This window comes from Lynx canadensis, chromosome F1 (genome assembly GCF_007474595.2).
Source record: "Lynx canadensis isolate LIC74 chromosome F1, mLynCan4.pri.v2, whole genome shotgun sequence".
In the NCBI taxonomy this organism is placed as follows: Eukaryota; Metazoa; Chordata; class Mammalia; order Carnivora; family Felidae; genus Lynx; species Lynx canadensis.
Window position 1 is genome coordinate 39,698,578 of NC_044319.2, and position 13,384 is coordinate 39,711,961.

The window sequence follows — 13,384 nt, forward strand, 5'->3', positions numbered from 1 at the left end:
GGCAGTGGCTTTATGTATTAGTGTGACTTATGGTGGCAAGGGTCTCAAGGGATCGGCTTAGCTGAAAAATTAGGGCTTTGGATGAGGCACCCCACCCCTGCTAAAAGGGGTTATCTGAATGAGGCAAATGGAACAAACTTAACCAAGCCAATCTGGTTAAGAGCTTACAGGTCTGCAAACCGAGGAGGTGGATGAACTGATGTCACAGGACCCTTCCATCTCTGACCTCCTCAGAGCCTAGGGCATTAACCCTGGGGGAGGGGGGCTGCCCTGCCAAGCCTGAGCTGGAGCCGGAGGAGGGAGGCGGGGTGAGTGGGAGGGGCAGAGGGAGCCTGGGGCGTCCGCAGTGACCTACATCTGCTCCCGGCACTGTCTGTCCACCAGCAGTCCATTCAGAGCCTTTAGCAGGGTGCAGCAGCTGGAAACAGGGAGGAGGGAGCAGACAGGAGGCTGGAGGTCGGCAGTGCACCCAGGTAAGTGGGTACCTGGATGCCCACCCATGGCAGAGCAGGGCAGAGATGGGGATGCTGGAATGCTAACTTTTCTACTCAGGAAGGGGCAAGCAGTGGGCATGGGATCAGCCTGGGGCACTTTGCTGGCTGGCTGATTCCACCCTGGGGTGCCTGTACAATCCCTTCTAGAGGACTCCAGGATATTTGGAAGAGAGAATCTCAGTGAGTCCTGTCTGAGCAGTTTTGTCCTGGCTCTGATTTTTCCAGGCACTGTTTGGCTTAGAGTGTGAAATGATGATCAGGTTAAAAATCTGACTAGCTGTCTAGAATAAGGACTTCAGGTCTGGGGCTTGTTACATCTTGATTAATAACATGGTCAAAGCAGTTGAGACAAACCCCATTTGACTCTTCCTGCCTCAATTCTACCAGTTTGGAAGGTAGAGGCAGCAGCTACCTAGAGACGCAAGATGACGGCAGGTAGGGGCAGGGGCGAGCAGTGTTGAGGGCTATTGTTCCGGGACAGACCAGGAGACACTGCCCTGGGCTCCGGGGCTGAGAGTCATGATGGGCTGGGCATGACATGGCTGCTCTCTGGTGCTGAGAAAAATTGGGATTTCTTCTCAAAAGGGCAAAGAGAATTCATGAGAAGAGAATTCATTTCCTTCCCCCTCCCCTCTGATTGAGACCATATCCCTCTAGTCTCCAACCAAGCAGATCTCTTGCCCGTTTATCACTAACCTTGTCCCAAATCTGGCTTCCTGGAGAGAATGGGGGTGCAGAGGGCAAGGTGGCCGAATCTCGGACCCTTAAGTTCCTGTAGGGGTTCTGCTTCTCTCTCCCTTCTCAGCTGGGACCTGAAGGCAGGAGGCCAGAGGGAGAGCAGCGGTTAGCATTACACTTCATGTGTGACAAACAGCGGAGTAAGGGACTGAGAGCTGGTGGTGAGGATGATGGGGGTGGGGGGTGATGAAAATGAAGATGACAACGAAGGTGTCCCTGTTGAACGCTGACTACTCCAGGGTGGGGGTCGTAGACAGGTGCCAGGGCATGGGACTGGGGAACGGGTGGGACACAGGCCCCTGCAGCTCCCGCCACTCATGATCAGCTGCGTCCTCCTCCATTGGCGGCTGCTCTCCATCATCCCTCGCCCTCCCTCATGACTCCCTGCTGCGCAGCGGCTGTGGCCCTGTGACCGCTCCAGAACGCAGTTGGCGCGCCGTGGCATTCCAGCGCGCTGGGGGGCAGCCGCTGGCCTGTAGAGGGGACACCTTGAGGCCAGAAGTGGACAGTTGTGAAATGGAAGTGTCAGTTGGAGGGAAGAATTTGCTCTGTCATGTGTGATTCTATCCTGAACACAAGGCTCTTGGGGAAGGGAACGGCATCTTCAAAATGGAACCCCTCGGCCACGGGCCAAGCGCACAGGGGGTGGGACTGCTGGAGAATTCTTTCAAGACATCCCCCCACCACTGCCCTTCAATTCATGGCTCTCATCCCAGCCCAGGGCCAAGTCCCCTCTCTCTCCTGGGTGGCACTCCCCATCAGCCATAATGGAAGGGGGCAATTGTGAAGAAATCAGGGGGAGATAGTGGTAATGGTGGTTGCGAAAGGCTGGAGAACATTTTGGTCACCTGATACTATAACTCACTGGCTTCAGAGGGGGCCAGATGGATTTATGAGGATCCTGTCAGCCTGGGTCAAAAAGAGCTGAAGAACAGACAACTAAGGGATTCCCCCCTGCAGATCTGGTCATCAGTAGGATTCCAGATTGGTTGAGGGTGGGAGGCAGAAGGCTGCCGGGTCTTGCTAGAAAATCTCAGAGTTAGGGGAGGAGCCAGGAGTCCCAGAGAATATCCCTGGAAAACTGACATTCCAAAATCAAGAGCGGGGGGGGGTCCACTAAATAGCTAAAGGAATCCCAAACGCCAGGAATTTGTTTTCCCTGAGCTTTGGGGAGGTTATGTCTCACCCTCTGAGTGGCCATCAGGCCTGGGGACGCACTCAAAGGCCAAGCCACCAGCTCAGGCTGTTACAAGCTCACCAGTTACAGGCTCAGCCCTGTGGTCTCGATTACCTGGGAAAGGTACAACCAAGCACCAACCTGCCCCCTCCCTGTCTCTGGGCAGGGAACTGTAGGACACAAATCGGTGTCATTAGGTGGGGTTAGAGAAGCTCTCAGGGACAACAACTCTACCCAGCTCCCATGCCAGAGAGCGACTGATGCCCCGATGGTGTGGGAGAGATGGGGTAAGACCAGCCTGCACCTCTCATAAACAATTCTGTCTTCTGTTCTCAGGAGATCAGCTGCCACCCTCGGTAACCAAAGAGGCACCCAAACTATGGCAGGTGAGAGAAAAGCTGACCTCCCCTCCCCTGCCCTGCCCCTCATCTGGGCTTCTCACTGGGTGGAGAGGAGGGAAGGATAGGGCTCAGAGGTCTTTGGGACTTCACCTGTCTCTTGGCTATTTTTAATCTCGGCTTTGGGTTTTAACTTGTTTTCCTGAATAAAGCCCCCCATGGGGAACCCCTTCGCATTCTCCCTTCTCCAGCTTTACCCCCATGACGCTCCCAGGGTCTTCCCTGGGTGCTCCCTGCCCACTTCCCAGGGGCTCCATTCACACTGCTGGAGGACTGTCAGATTCCACTAGAAAATTCAAACGCCCTGCTCACAGGCAGGAGCTCTGGGAGATAGTCCTGCCCCTGGTAGGATAGTGAGGAGGGGTTCATGGTCCTTGGGTGCCTGGGTCGGTGCTCCACTGTGTCGAAGGGCCACCCACGAGGAAGAGTAGGAAGGGCTCATCTCCCTTTCCCCCACCTTTCCCAGGGAAGCCCCTCAAGAAATCCCGCCTTCATGGGGTGAGCATTCGGCAGCTGGTGGAGGATATCCCCGAAGGCTTCAGCACCCCAGACTTCCAGCAGAAGCCCGTCCCCATGGCGCTGCAGGAAGGTGAGACCTGGGAGGGGAGCTGCTGAGGGTGTGTGCAGTGGAGGGGGCTTGGGCGCTGTCCTTCCCAGCCTGCCTCCCAGCCCCCAAGTCCAGCACCAGGCCACGCCGTGTTTCCTTATACTTGTGCGGTGCCTGCCTGCCTGGGTCCCCCGAAGGGCAAGGGACCTGAGGAGCCGAACGAAGAAAGGGAGTGAAGACATACTATGGTATGCTGAAACAAGAAATATTTGGGAATAAGATTGGGGGATGCTAACCGTGGAGCGGGAACGGTGGTGGTGTTTCTTAGCGCCCTCCCCTTTCCCTGCCTCCGAGCAGCTACTGTAGACACTATAAAAAGGAGTTAAGGGGCTCCTGGGTGGTTCAGTTGGTTAGCGCCCGGCTCTTGACTTCAGCTCAGGTTGTGATATGGTGGTGAAATCAAGCCCCATGTTGGGCTCTGAGCCAAGCACAGAGCCTGCTTGGGATTCTCTCTCTCCCTCTCTCCTGTCCATCTCCCGCTTGCACTCTCTCTCTAAATAAAATAAAATAAAATAAAATAAAATAAAATAAAATAAGTTAATTTGAGCCGTGTGAGAAAAGTGCCCAGGAAAGTGATGGCAGCAAAGGCTTTAGGGGGAAGGGATGAGAATTGGTGTTCTTCTCCCAACACAGCTTCCTGCAATACCTTGAGTTTACAACATTCCGGTATAAGAAAAAGAATGGCACTTTATTTTTCTAAATCTGACTTTAAGTCACCACTCAACAAAGTCATGAGAAATTGTCTTTCATCACTGGGGAGGGCCCTTGGGTCTTCTTCACTCCTCACTGATCTCTACTGAGATGTTCCTGGCAGGAGCCCAAGGGATTCCTTGAGGGTACGCAGCGCCCAGCCTTCCAGGCCAAACATGGAACTCGGGCGCTTTTCTGAGGCTGGAACCCTGTGTCTCGGGACCATCCCACCTCGAGAGTGGACATGGAACCTACAAAAGACTCATCCCCTTCCCGGTCTTGGGAGAATCCTTCAGACTCCTTTCCTTACCCACTTGCAAAGAAATACCCCCTTCTGCCCCAAGCCTGCTTGCTTCCCCTTCCACATGGACAGTCTAGCCACACTCTGTGATACATAAGCCAAGCAGGCATTGTCTGGAAATTCCTGCTCTCCGCCTGGCATCATAAGAGCCTTGGAGTCAAGGGCACCAAGGCCTGACACCCTTTTTGGATTGGGCAGTTGAAATGCCTAAAGCAGTGAAAGTAACATAAATGAAAATCTCAATAAAGTACACTGTCACCCCTCCCCTAACCTGCCAATCTTTTGACCACTTTTCCTGCCCCAGGGAAAAATGCCATCTTTCGGGCCGTGGTCTGTGGGGAGCCCAGACCCAAAGTGCATTGGCAGTGCACCAAAGGTAACCTCAGTAACTCCAGCAAGTACGAGATCTCCTCTGCCCCTGGCAGCAAGGAGCACGTGCTACAGGTAAGATCTGAGTTCTCCCCCTGACCCAGGTCTACTCATTTCTTCCTGTCCCCTCGAAGGTCTCCCTGGTGGCCTCCAATCCCCAGAGGAGTAGGAGATGGTCCCAGTTGGGGATGAGTCCAATCAGCTCCACCCTGTGGCTCCAGGTCGCCTGAGCCAGATGTAGATCTGGCTGCCTTGCGGGTACCTCTGCTGCTAACCTGGCAGGTGGCGGAGGCTGGAGCTTAAGAATTCCAGCTCTGGAGTGTGACAGCCTGGCTTCCAATCCCAGGCCCACCACCTTGGCCTTGGAAAGTTACTTACTTCTCTGTTTCTGTACCTGTTTCCTCACCTGTAACATGGGGGTGATAATGGTACTTACTTTATGGTGTTGTTATGAATACAAAAGGTTGATGTAAAGTGTCTACTCAGTCCTGGCCTCCAGGGAGCGCTCTGTCCGTGCCGGCCAATATGAGTAATAATTACAGCTACCAGTCATGGAACACCTACTATGTGCTGGGCCTTGGGCTACACATTTGACATAGATTATATAACTCAATCCTGACCATTCACTACTTTTTGAGATGTTATCCTCACCTTCTAAGAAACAAAGGTTCAAAGAGGTGAAGTAATATACCCAAGGTGCCGTAGCCCATAATATATGACAGAGATGATATTCAGTCCCAGATCCATCCGATCAAAAAAAACAACAAAAAAAAAAAAAAACAAAAAAAACCACGCGAGCTTTTTCTGCTATGCCACGTTGCCTCTGATGGCAGAGAGTTGGTACATCTGCTCTCTGTCATGATCCAGCTCTTTGTTTTGGGGTCTGACTTTCTTGATGAAGGCTGGGGGCTCCGCAAGGAAAGGGCTGTGTCTTGTTCATCTTTATACACTTATAGCCATGTCCAGTAAGTGGAGGAAAGGGAGGTGCTAGCCCTGTTCCCCTGGCCTTGGCCTCTCTGCAGATCAACAAGCTGACGGGTGAGGACACAGACGTGTACCGGTGCACAGCAGTGAACATGTACGGAGAAGCCACATGCTCCACCAGGCTCATGGTCATCGAAGGTGGGCCTGTCCCCCTCCCCCTCTTCCTGTCTCGTCAGTGCTTGGATGTTGGCCCTGCTTTTCCCCTCAGAGACCTCAGAGGCTGTGCAGCTGGTGGGGTAAAAGGAGAGAGGGACACCAAGGCTGCTGCCCCATCTGGTGCCAGAGCCCTTGGCTTTATCCACTTCCGCGCTAACTCTGCATCTGGTTTAAAAGGCGGACACTCAGCAGATGCCCCATGGCAGAGGCTCTGGGTAATATTCTCTTAAACCCTTGGAATGAGGGCAGGAGCTGAGGTTGGTGTCTGGTCCTGAACCTTCTGCTCACTCCTTCAATGGGCTTCATTTTCTTCTCTGGGCCTCAGTTCTCCACTGTACAAAGGATCCTTTGTACAGGCTTATGTCAGAGGTGACAGTCAGATATGTGGGGTCGGTTTGTTTGCTTTGGCTTGCACAGTGTTTCCAAATTTTAAGTTACTTGTCCACGGGTAATAACGGGAAGGTACATGTCTCTTGAGAAAGCAGATATAGTCTTTCAATTGGCTATACTGTATACAAGTAACAGAAAACCCTACTACGAATAGCCCAAGAAATAGACACTTGAGCATGTCACATGATAAGAAGTCCTCAGGTCAGAGTCCAGGGATCAAACCACAGCTCAGGGCTGCCACGGGACAGCCGGACTCTTCGTGTCTGCTACCCTGTCTGCTACTCTTCTTCTCTGCTACCCGAAGAGGCTGGTTTATCTCCTGAGAGTCATAAGACAACTGCTGCAGACCCACACTGAATCCACAGACAGATGCACCGGGTACATCTGGCCCTCTTATCAAGAAAGCCAAAGCATTCTCAGAAAGTCTTTGGAGACTTCTGTTTATATCTCATTGGCCAGAACCGTGTCACTCACACGGCCACTCCTAGTTGCAAGGGAAGCCAGTATTTAGCTTTTCCGGCCTCCTTCCTACTAGTGGGAGTGGATAGGTGATGAGGACGAGGATTGGGAATGGCTGCAGGGTCAGCCAAACGGCAGTGTCTGACTTCTTTGGCAACATTGGCCTGTACCCCGAAACGGCAGCTCCCAGGTGCCGGAAGAGCCCCTCCAGAGACAGTTCAGTGTGCCGTCACCCACGGTCACCTCACTCACTTCTGCCACCTCCCTGTCCCTGCAGCCATGTCAGTGGGCCTCCCCTGCATGCGATGATAATCAGGTGAGTTCCACCTCCATCATGCTAAGGCCCTGGGGTACCAAAGCTTATGACAGACAGACCATCCGCCCTATTGAGCCCTCTTGCTGAGCCCTTGCTGTGACTTGGAGGTCAGTGGAGAGGGCAGGGCCCTGGCACTCAGCTGGCTCTCAGGAAGACCACCAATGTGTCTTGTTTCTCTCCCCATCTGTCCACATTAACTCCCTCCTCTCCTCCTGATGGTCCAGTTGGCTTTCGGAAGAATCGGAAGAGGCACAAGGAACCCCAGGAGGGTAGGTGGAAGGGTGGCCAGAAATCTCCTTGGGATTGGGGGAATGGGCTACTCCTTGTCTGGTGCTCCCTACCTGGCCAAACCCTTACCTTATGGAGCATAACCAGTGCCCAGGAGAGCCTGTTCAAAAGCTTGGCTGTCAGCCATGGACCACAGGTCCTCAGACTGCCCACCCCACCCTACCCCCATTGCTACGGAGTAGCCCCGTGTTAGCCCCTGGGCATCCCATCCTGGGCTTGGGGCCTCATTCCTGCTCCTTTTCTAGACCTCAGGAAGGAGTTGATGGACTACCGAAATCTCCTGAAAAAGAGGTGGGTCTGGGCTTTCCAGGGGCAGGGGTGAAGGCTCCCTGCTACTTCCATGGGCAAGCCAGGCTCAGCTCTCCACTCCACCGGCTAGGAAGCTAGACTGCAGGTGGCCAATGGGAGGAGGTGGAGGACTGACCTGGGAGCTCCGCCGCCTTTAAGCTCTATGTCCTTAATCATCTCTCCTGTCTGGGTCCTGATTTACTCCTTTGTAAAATGAGATGCTCCGCTAGAACAATGATATTTTAAAAAAAGTGTTAAAGTAACAGAATAATCTGCACTCTCCCCCTTCCCCCCGCCCTGCGCATCTTTCTCAGAAATACACAAAAAAAGTTGTTAGGAGTGGTGTTTCTCCTGTGAGCAAGTTTGCACTGTGGGGAGAAGGCGGACGCACCCATCTCTGGGTCCATCGTGTCCTGACAGTGGTCAGTCCCAGAGCCCAGCTTCCCTGTCCCTTTCTTCCAGGGCAGAGAGGGCAGCTCCCCACGGGCCCCTGGGGGGGGGGGGGGCAGGCCCGGGAGACCAGCTCCTGGGGCTCCCCCAGGGCTCCTTTGGCCTCTGACCCGCCCACCCTGCTCCCCAGGGCCCCGCCTCCCACCAAGAAAAAGCCGAACCTGGAGCAGGTGTGGCAGCTGCTGATGACGGCCGACCGCAAGGACTACGAGCGGATCTGCCTGAAGTACGGCATCGTGGACTACCGGGGCATGCTGCGCAAGCTGCGGGAGATGCGCAAGGAACACGAGGACAAGATGGCCCAGGTACCCTCTCCTGGGCCGCAGCCCGGTGCCTCGCGGGCGCCCCCTCCTGGAGCTGGGCTTGGTGGAGGACCCGCCCTCGTCCGCACCGTCCCCGCCCAACCCCGGTGTCGGGCCAAGGACCCAGGCCTCAAAGTCCACGACTTGGCTTTAAAATCTGGCTCTGATACTTACTAAAATCTGGGGCTTTGGGAAAGTTAGGGCCTCCGTGTCTTGGTTTCCTTATTTGTAAAATGGGTGTTCTAGACATACCTGCCTCTTAGGCTTAGTGAGAGGATGAACGAGGGAAGGTTCTTAAGGCACCCAGCCCGGTGCTGCAAGGGCTTCCGGTCAGCTGTCGGCCTCCCCGGACCTTGGACACCTGTCTTATTTCTAAAAGCTTCCAGTGGAGGGAATTCCACAGTGTCCTATAAACTGCAGGAACTTCTGCCCTGGGTCTAACCTAACTATAGCATCAGTCCGATTTTGTCTTCTGGAAATGCAAAACAACTAGTTTCCATCATCCTGAAAATAGTATTTTATCATTTTTGAAGGTGGTTCATCAAACATCCTGGGACTCAGTTTCTGTCCTCCAAGCTTTCTCACTGACCTTATCACAGGGCTTTGCACACAGTGGGAGCTCAACTAAATTTTTATTGGACGGAATAACTGATGAACAGAAAAGCCCTCCCAGGTTCTCAGAGCACTTGGACACCTGGGGTCCTTTCTCGCTTTCCTTGCTGACCTGATGTCTCACCTTGGAAAATTTCTTCCCACCTGTAAAATGGGCAAATGCATGCTCCAGTGGGGCACTGGGGGGCTGGGGTCTGCGGGTTTGGAGTGCCCTGATTAGAGAGCTCAGACAGCTCCCCGGGCGGGTTTGTCTTCCCTAGTATGTCAACGCCATCTCCAACCTGAGACACATCAAGGTCAGCAAGGAGGGGGTCGCAACGTTTGACCTGGAGCTGGACCTCAAGTATTCTGGGAGCAAGATTTACCTGTATAAGGTGAGGCCGGAGGAGCCATTGAAGGGGGAGGGATCTGGCAGGGATGCTGCAGGTCCTGGGCGGGGAGGAAATAGGGGCCCACGGGTTCTCCTCTGGGAGCAATTCAGGTCCACAGATGGTGAGTCCTGCATCGTATGGAATTCCTGGTTCGGGTGAGGTCAAACTTCGGTGTGGACAGTTCGCAGAGTGCTCTTACCTCTCATTACGCAGCCAGGTTCTCCAGCCAGAGCACGGGGACAGGCGGCGGCGGGGGTTAAAAGAGCATTCTGAGAAATCCCCCATCCAATTCTGCACCCCCATCCATCTAGCTCTCTCTCCAGAGATCTGACACATCCTTGCATGGGCTCCAATAGTAACTGCCTGTCAACAAAGTGGGAACTGGGGCAGATGTGTGTGTTGGGGGAGGAAACAGAGCACAGCAATTCTAGTTCTATCGTCAGACTCATCCTGGCTCCACCACTTACTGGCTGTGGGACCCCAGGCAAGATGCTTACCGTCCCTGTGCCTCGGGGTCCTCACATGTAAAGTGAGGGTCATGTAGGACCTATCTCATGGCACGATTAAAAGATGAATGAGATTATATATGATTTACCACTTTTCTTAGCTCTGTTCTCCTCCTGCCCCCTCCCCCCTCCCCTGGGCTCGCCTCGGTTTCCCTGCTCCAACTGGTCCTGCTGCCTGTCACGTCTATGGTCTTCCCCCCAGCCAGGCTTCCCCTGGCCACCTTGTGTGACACTGTTGTGCCCCCCCAACCCCATCCTGCCTTCCTGAATCTGTACCCTCCTCTCTCTTTTCTTTTGTTCCCTAGTTCTATCTCTTTCTAATATACGTTATATTGCCTGCTTATGATATTGGTTGGTTGTCTGTGTCCCTCGTAGAATTTTAGCTCCCTGGGGGCAGGAATCTTTGTTGTATTCACTGATGCGCCCCAAGTACCTAAAACAGTGCCTGGCACACAGTAGACAACCGAAGATGAGCTATTATTAGTATCTGGCACATAGCAAATCTATCCAGGCTTTAGCTAAAGTGGGCGTGGGTATAGAGTACTAGGTTTTGTAGAGCCCTGAGGGTATCTGATAGAACTCTCTAGCGACCCTCTGGGAACAAATGTGCTGCCCCCCCCCCCCCGGGCTCCTGGTGGTGCCTCCCTGCCCCCTGCTAACCCCCTCAGGCCGCTTGGTAGTTGCTCTACTCAATCTCAGCTGAGATCTCCCACTCTCAGGGCCTCTTGGGTAACACTTACAGATTATTTACTCCATGGTGAGAGTCAAGGACACTCCTAGGACATTTATTCCCCTTCACCTCGCATTCCCTGTTCTCGAGTCTTCTGAGCCCTGCTCTCCACCCCCTGCTCCTGTCCCCCTCCCATCCCCCGTGTGGTTCCAACGATATGTTGTCTGGTGCCTGGGCCAGTGAGAGAAAGCTGTCAGAATGGGGTTGGGGCAGGAGGTCCTGGGGACCCGCTGAGGCCCTGAACCCTCCTCTTCCTTTCTCCGCCTCAGGATGGTGAGATGATCCCCTACGGCTTCGACAACCAGTTCAAGCACTGTCTGCGGCAGCTGGGGAAACGCTACCACTTCCAGATCCGGGACCTGCATCCTGAGGATGCTGGCATTTACCAGGTCAAGGTGGAGGATGTGGAAATCTTCTCCACGGAACTGGATGCTAGCGGTGGGTGCTCTTCCCCTCAGAAGTTCGAATGGGGGAGATCCGTAAGGAGGGGGGCTCATGCCATGGTTGGGGGGAAGAGAAATGTGATGTGCCCCCTACCCCTGCCTTGCAAAGACTGTTCAGAAGAGGAAGATACACGCAGATGTTAAATTGAAGTGATCTCTGCTTTCCAAAAGTCTTGGTCCAAGGTCTATGTTCTCTTGGTGCTGAGTTCCAGCCACAGACATACAACATCCATGCCATACCCCTGCTCACAGACCTTCTGCAGCAACCAATTATTTCCAGATTAGGTCCAAATTAATACCACTCCTCCTCGTCACTCCTTTCTGATGCAGACTCTCACTTCCCAGCCCCCCCCCCCCAACCCCAGCAAGAAGCTCTACCCAGGTTAGGCACACTTGTGCCCCGTACAGACCTCTTCCTTCCCTGCCTCTAGTGCCCACACCTCACCTGGGAACCGTCCCTTCCTCCCTCATCAAACTCTGCCCCATCCCACAAGTAGCTGCATATGCAATCTCCACCCCCCCCACCCCCCACCCCCGCGCCCCTCCACCGAAGCACTTGACAGCTCCAGAAGCTTCCTGGGAAGAGGAGAGACTGGAGAAGAAAGCTTTGGGCAGATAGAGTGTAAAGAACATGGTTCTAAATCAAGGTTGAGAAAAAAGAGGGCATGAGATCTCTGGTATGCCTGGGCATATGCCTGGTATAGGGGAGAGGGGCAGGGGCTTTGGAATCAGCCAGACCTGGGTGTGAATTCTGACCGGGTTGCCTCTTGGTTGGGTAAAACTGGGGCAAATCGTTGAACTTCTGAAGCCTCTGTTTCCTTTCCTATAAAAAGGAAATAATAATACCTACCTTGGAAGTGGTCACAAGAATACATAAGATAACATATATAAAGCACTGGCAGTCAGCATATAGGTTTTCTTCACGTACCCATCTTACCCCGAGATACAATTTCCAGATTTAGGATTACAGAATTCCAGAGCTGAAAACAGTCTTACTATTCATAACCTAATTATAATCCCTCATTTTATGGGGGGGGGGGACCGTCACCTGGGGTAAGGAGGTGACCTGCCCAAGATGACACAGGGGGTTTGTGGCTGAGCTGGTCTGAACCTGGGCTTCTGACCAAGCAGCCCCACCGTGTCAGGTCACACTGCGTCATGTTGCCAAGCTGACACCCCCATTCCTACCTCCCGGACAGCCATCCCCGCCAGAGTGGTGGTCCCGCTGGCTGAGGCCCACTGTGAAGAGCAGGGTGACGCCGTCTTCGAGTGTGTTCTCTCCAACCCCTGCCCCAATGCCACCTGGAATTTCCGGCACCGGCCACTCCAACTCAGCAACAAATATGAAGTGTCTGTGTCTCCTGATGGGCTGACCCACCGTCTGGTGGTAAGGGGGGCCCATTTCTCAGACATGGGCCTCTACTCGCTTGGCACTGGGTTCCACAGCTCTAGCGCCTGGCTGGTGGTTGAAGGTGAGTGGTTCACACCTCTGTCTTTCCCTGCTTCTACCAAGGCAAGCCTCAGGGCCGAGGAGGGCATGAAGAAGGTCAGGAGTAGGGGCTCCCTTTGGTCAGTCATTTGCTTTTGAGGATTCCTTCCCTGTCAGAGAATGAGGAAGGCTCCCGAGATCTATTCCTGAGCTGTTGTGATGTAGGCCCTTCACTGCCAGCCGGGTCGACCTCAGCTATATCTCCTCCACGAGGCCTCTGGAATTACTCTGGGGGTGCAGATCCAAGATGGCCTGAGGGTCCTGGCCAGCGCTTGGCCCAAGTTCAGTATGGGTGAGAAGTCCCTGGGTTAGGCCAAAGAACACCCTTAAATCCCCCTAGGGATGTGGGCTCAAGGTGATCTCAGGAAACTAAACTGGGCATTTGTAAGGCAGATGGTGGGGCAAATAGATCTTTTAAAAATCATGCAACTGCTCGTGGCAGTTTGATAAGGAGATGAGTTTGGGGTTATGTGTTTTCTCCAAAAATCCTCATGAAGCACATAGCAGCAGCGGGATGGTCTGTGGCTTGAGGGCTGGGGGAGGTGGTGATAGGATTCATCTATCAGTGAGCTGGCACACCCTGGCTTCTGAGATGGTCAGCTTTTTCTCTACTGGGGAACCTGAAGGTCAGTCAAAGCAGTTGGGGTCAGACAGGTGCCTTGGCCTGATTTAACGGGTCTTTTCTTTCGTCTCTCTGTGGGGCCATTGACCTCTCACCAAAGCTGGGAAGGATAAAGGCCTTACGACCACAAGTGATTACCACCAGCTGCAAGCACAAGGAGCCCAGACTTCAGAAGCAGAAGATTCCAGGAGCGTCGGTGGCAAG

General features: G+C 53.7%; 1 protein-coding gene across 1 annotated transcript in view; it reads left to right on the forward strand.

Annotated features, from left to right (window-relative positions):
* Positions 1–390: 390 nt before the first annotated feature.
* IGFN1 (immunoglobulin like and fibronectin type III domain containing 1) overlaps positions 391–13,384 on the forward strand; it is a 33,055-nt gene continuing 20,061 nt past the window's right edge. Inside the window, exons 1-12 of the mRNA XM_030303025.1 lie at positions 391–473; positions 2,746–2,795; positions 3,274–3,396; positions 4,710–4,849; positions 5,797–5,896; positions 7,304–7,348; positions 7,613–7,658; positions 8,236–8,410; positions 9,280–9,393; positions 10,896–11,064; positions 12,269–12,541; positions 13,281–13,330. Of these exons, the coding sequence (XP_030158885.1) occupies positions 2,789–2,795; positions 3,274–3,396; positions 4,710–4,849; positions 5,797–5,896; positions 7,304–7,348; positions 7,613–7,658; positions 8,236–8,410; positions 9,280–9,393; positions 10,896–11,064; positions 12,269–12,541; positions 13,281–13,330 (1,242 nt within the window). The 5' untranslated portion in view covers positions 391–473; positions 2,746–2,788. The remainder of the gene's footprint in view (positions 474–2,745; positions 2,796–3,273; positions 3,397–4,709; positions 4,850–5,796; positions 5,897–7,303; positions 7,349–7,612; positions 7,659–8,235; positions 8,411–9,279; positions 9,394–10,895; positions 11,065–12,268; positions 12,542–13,280; positions 13,331–13,384) is intronic.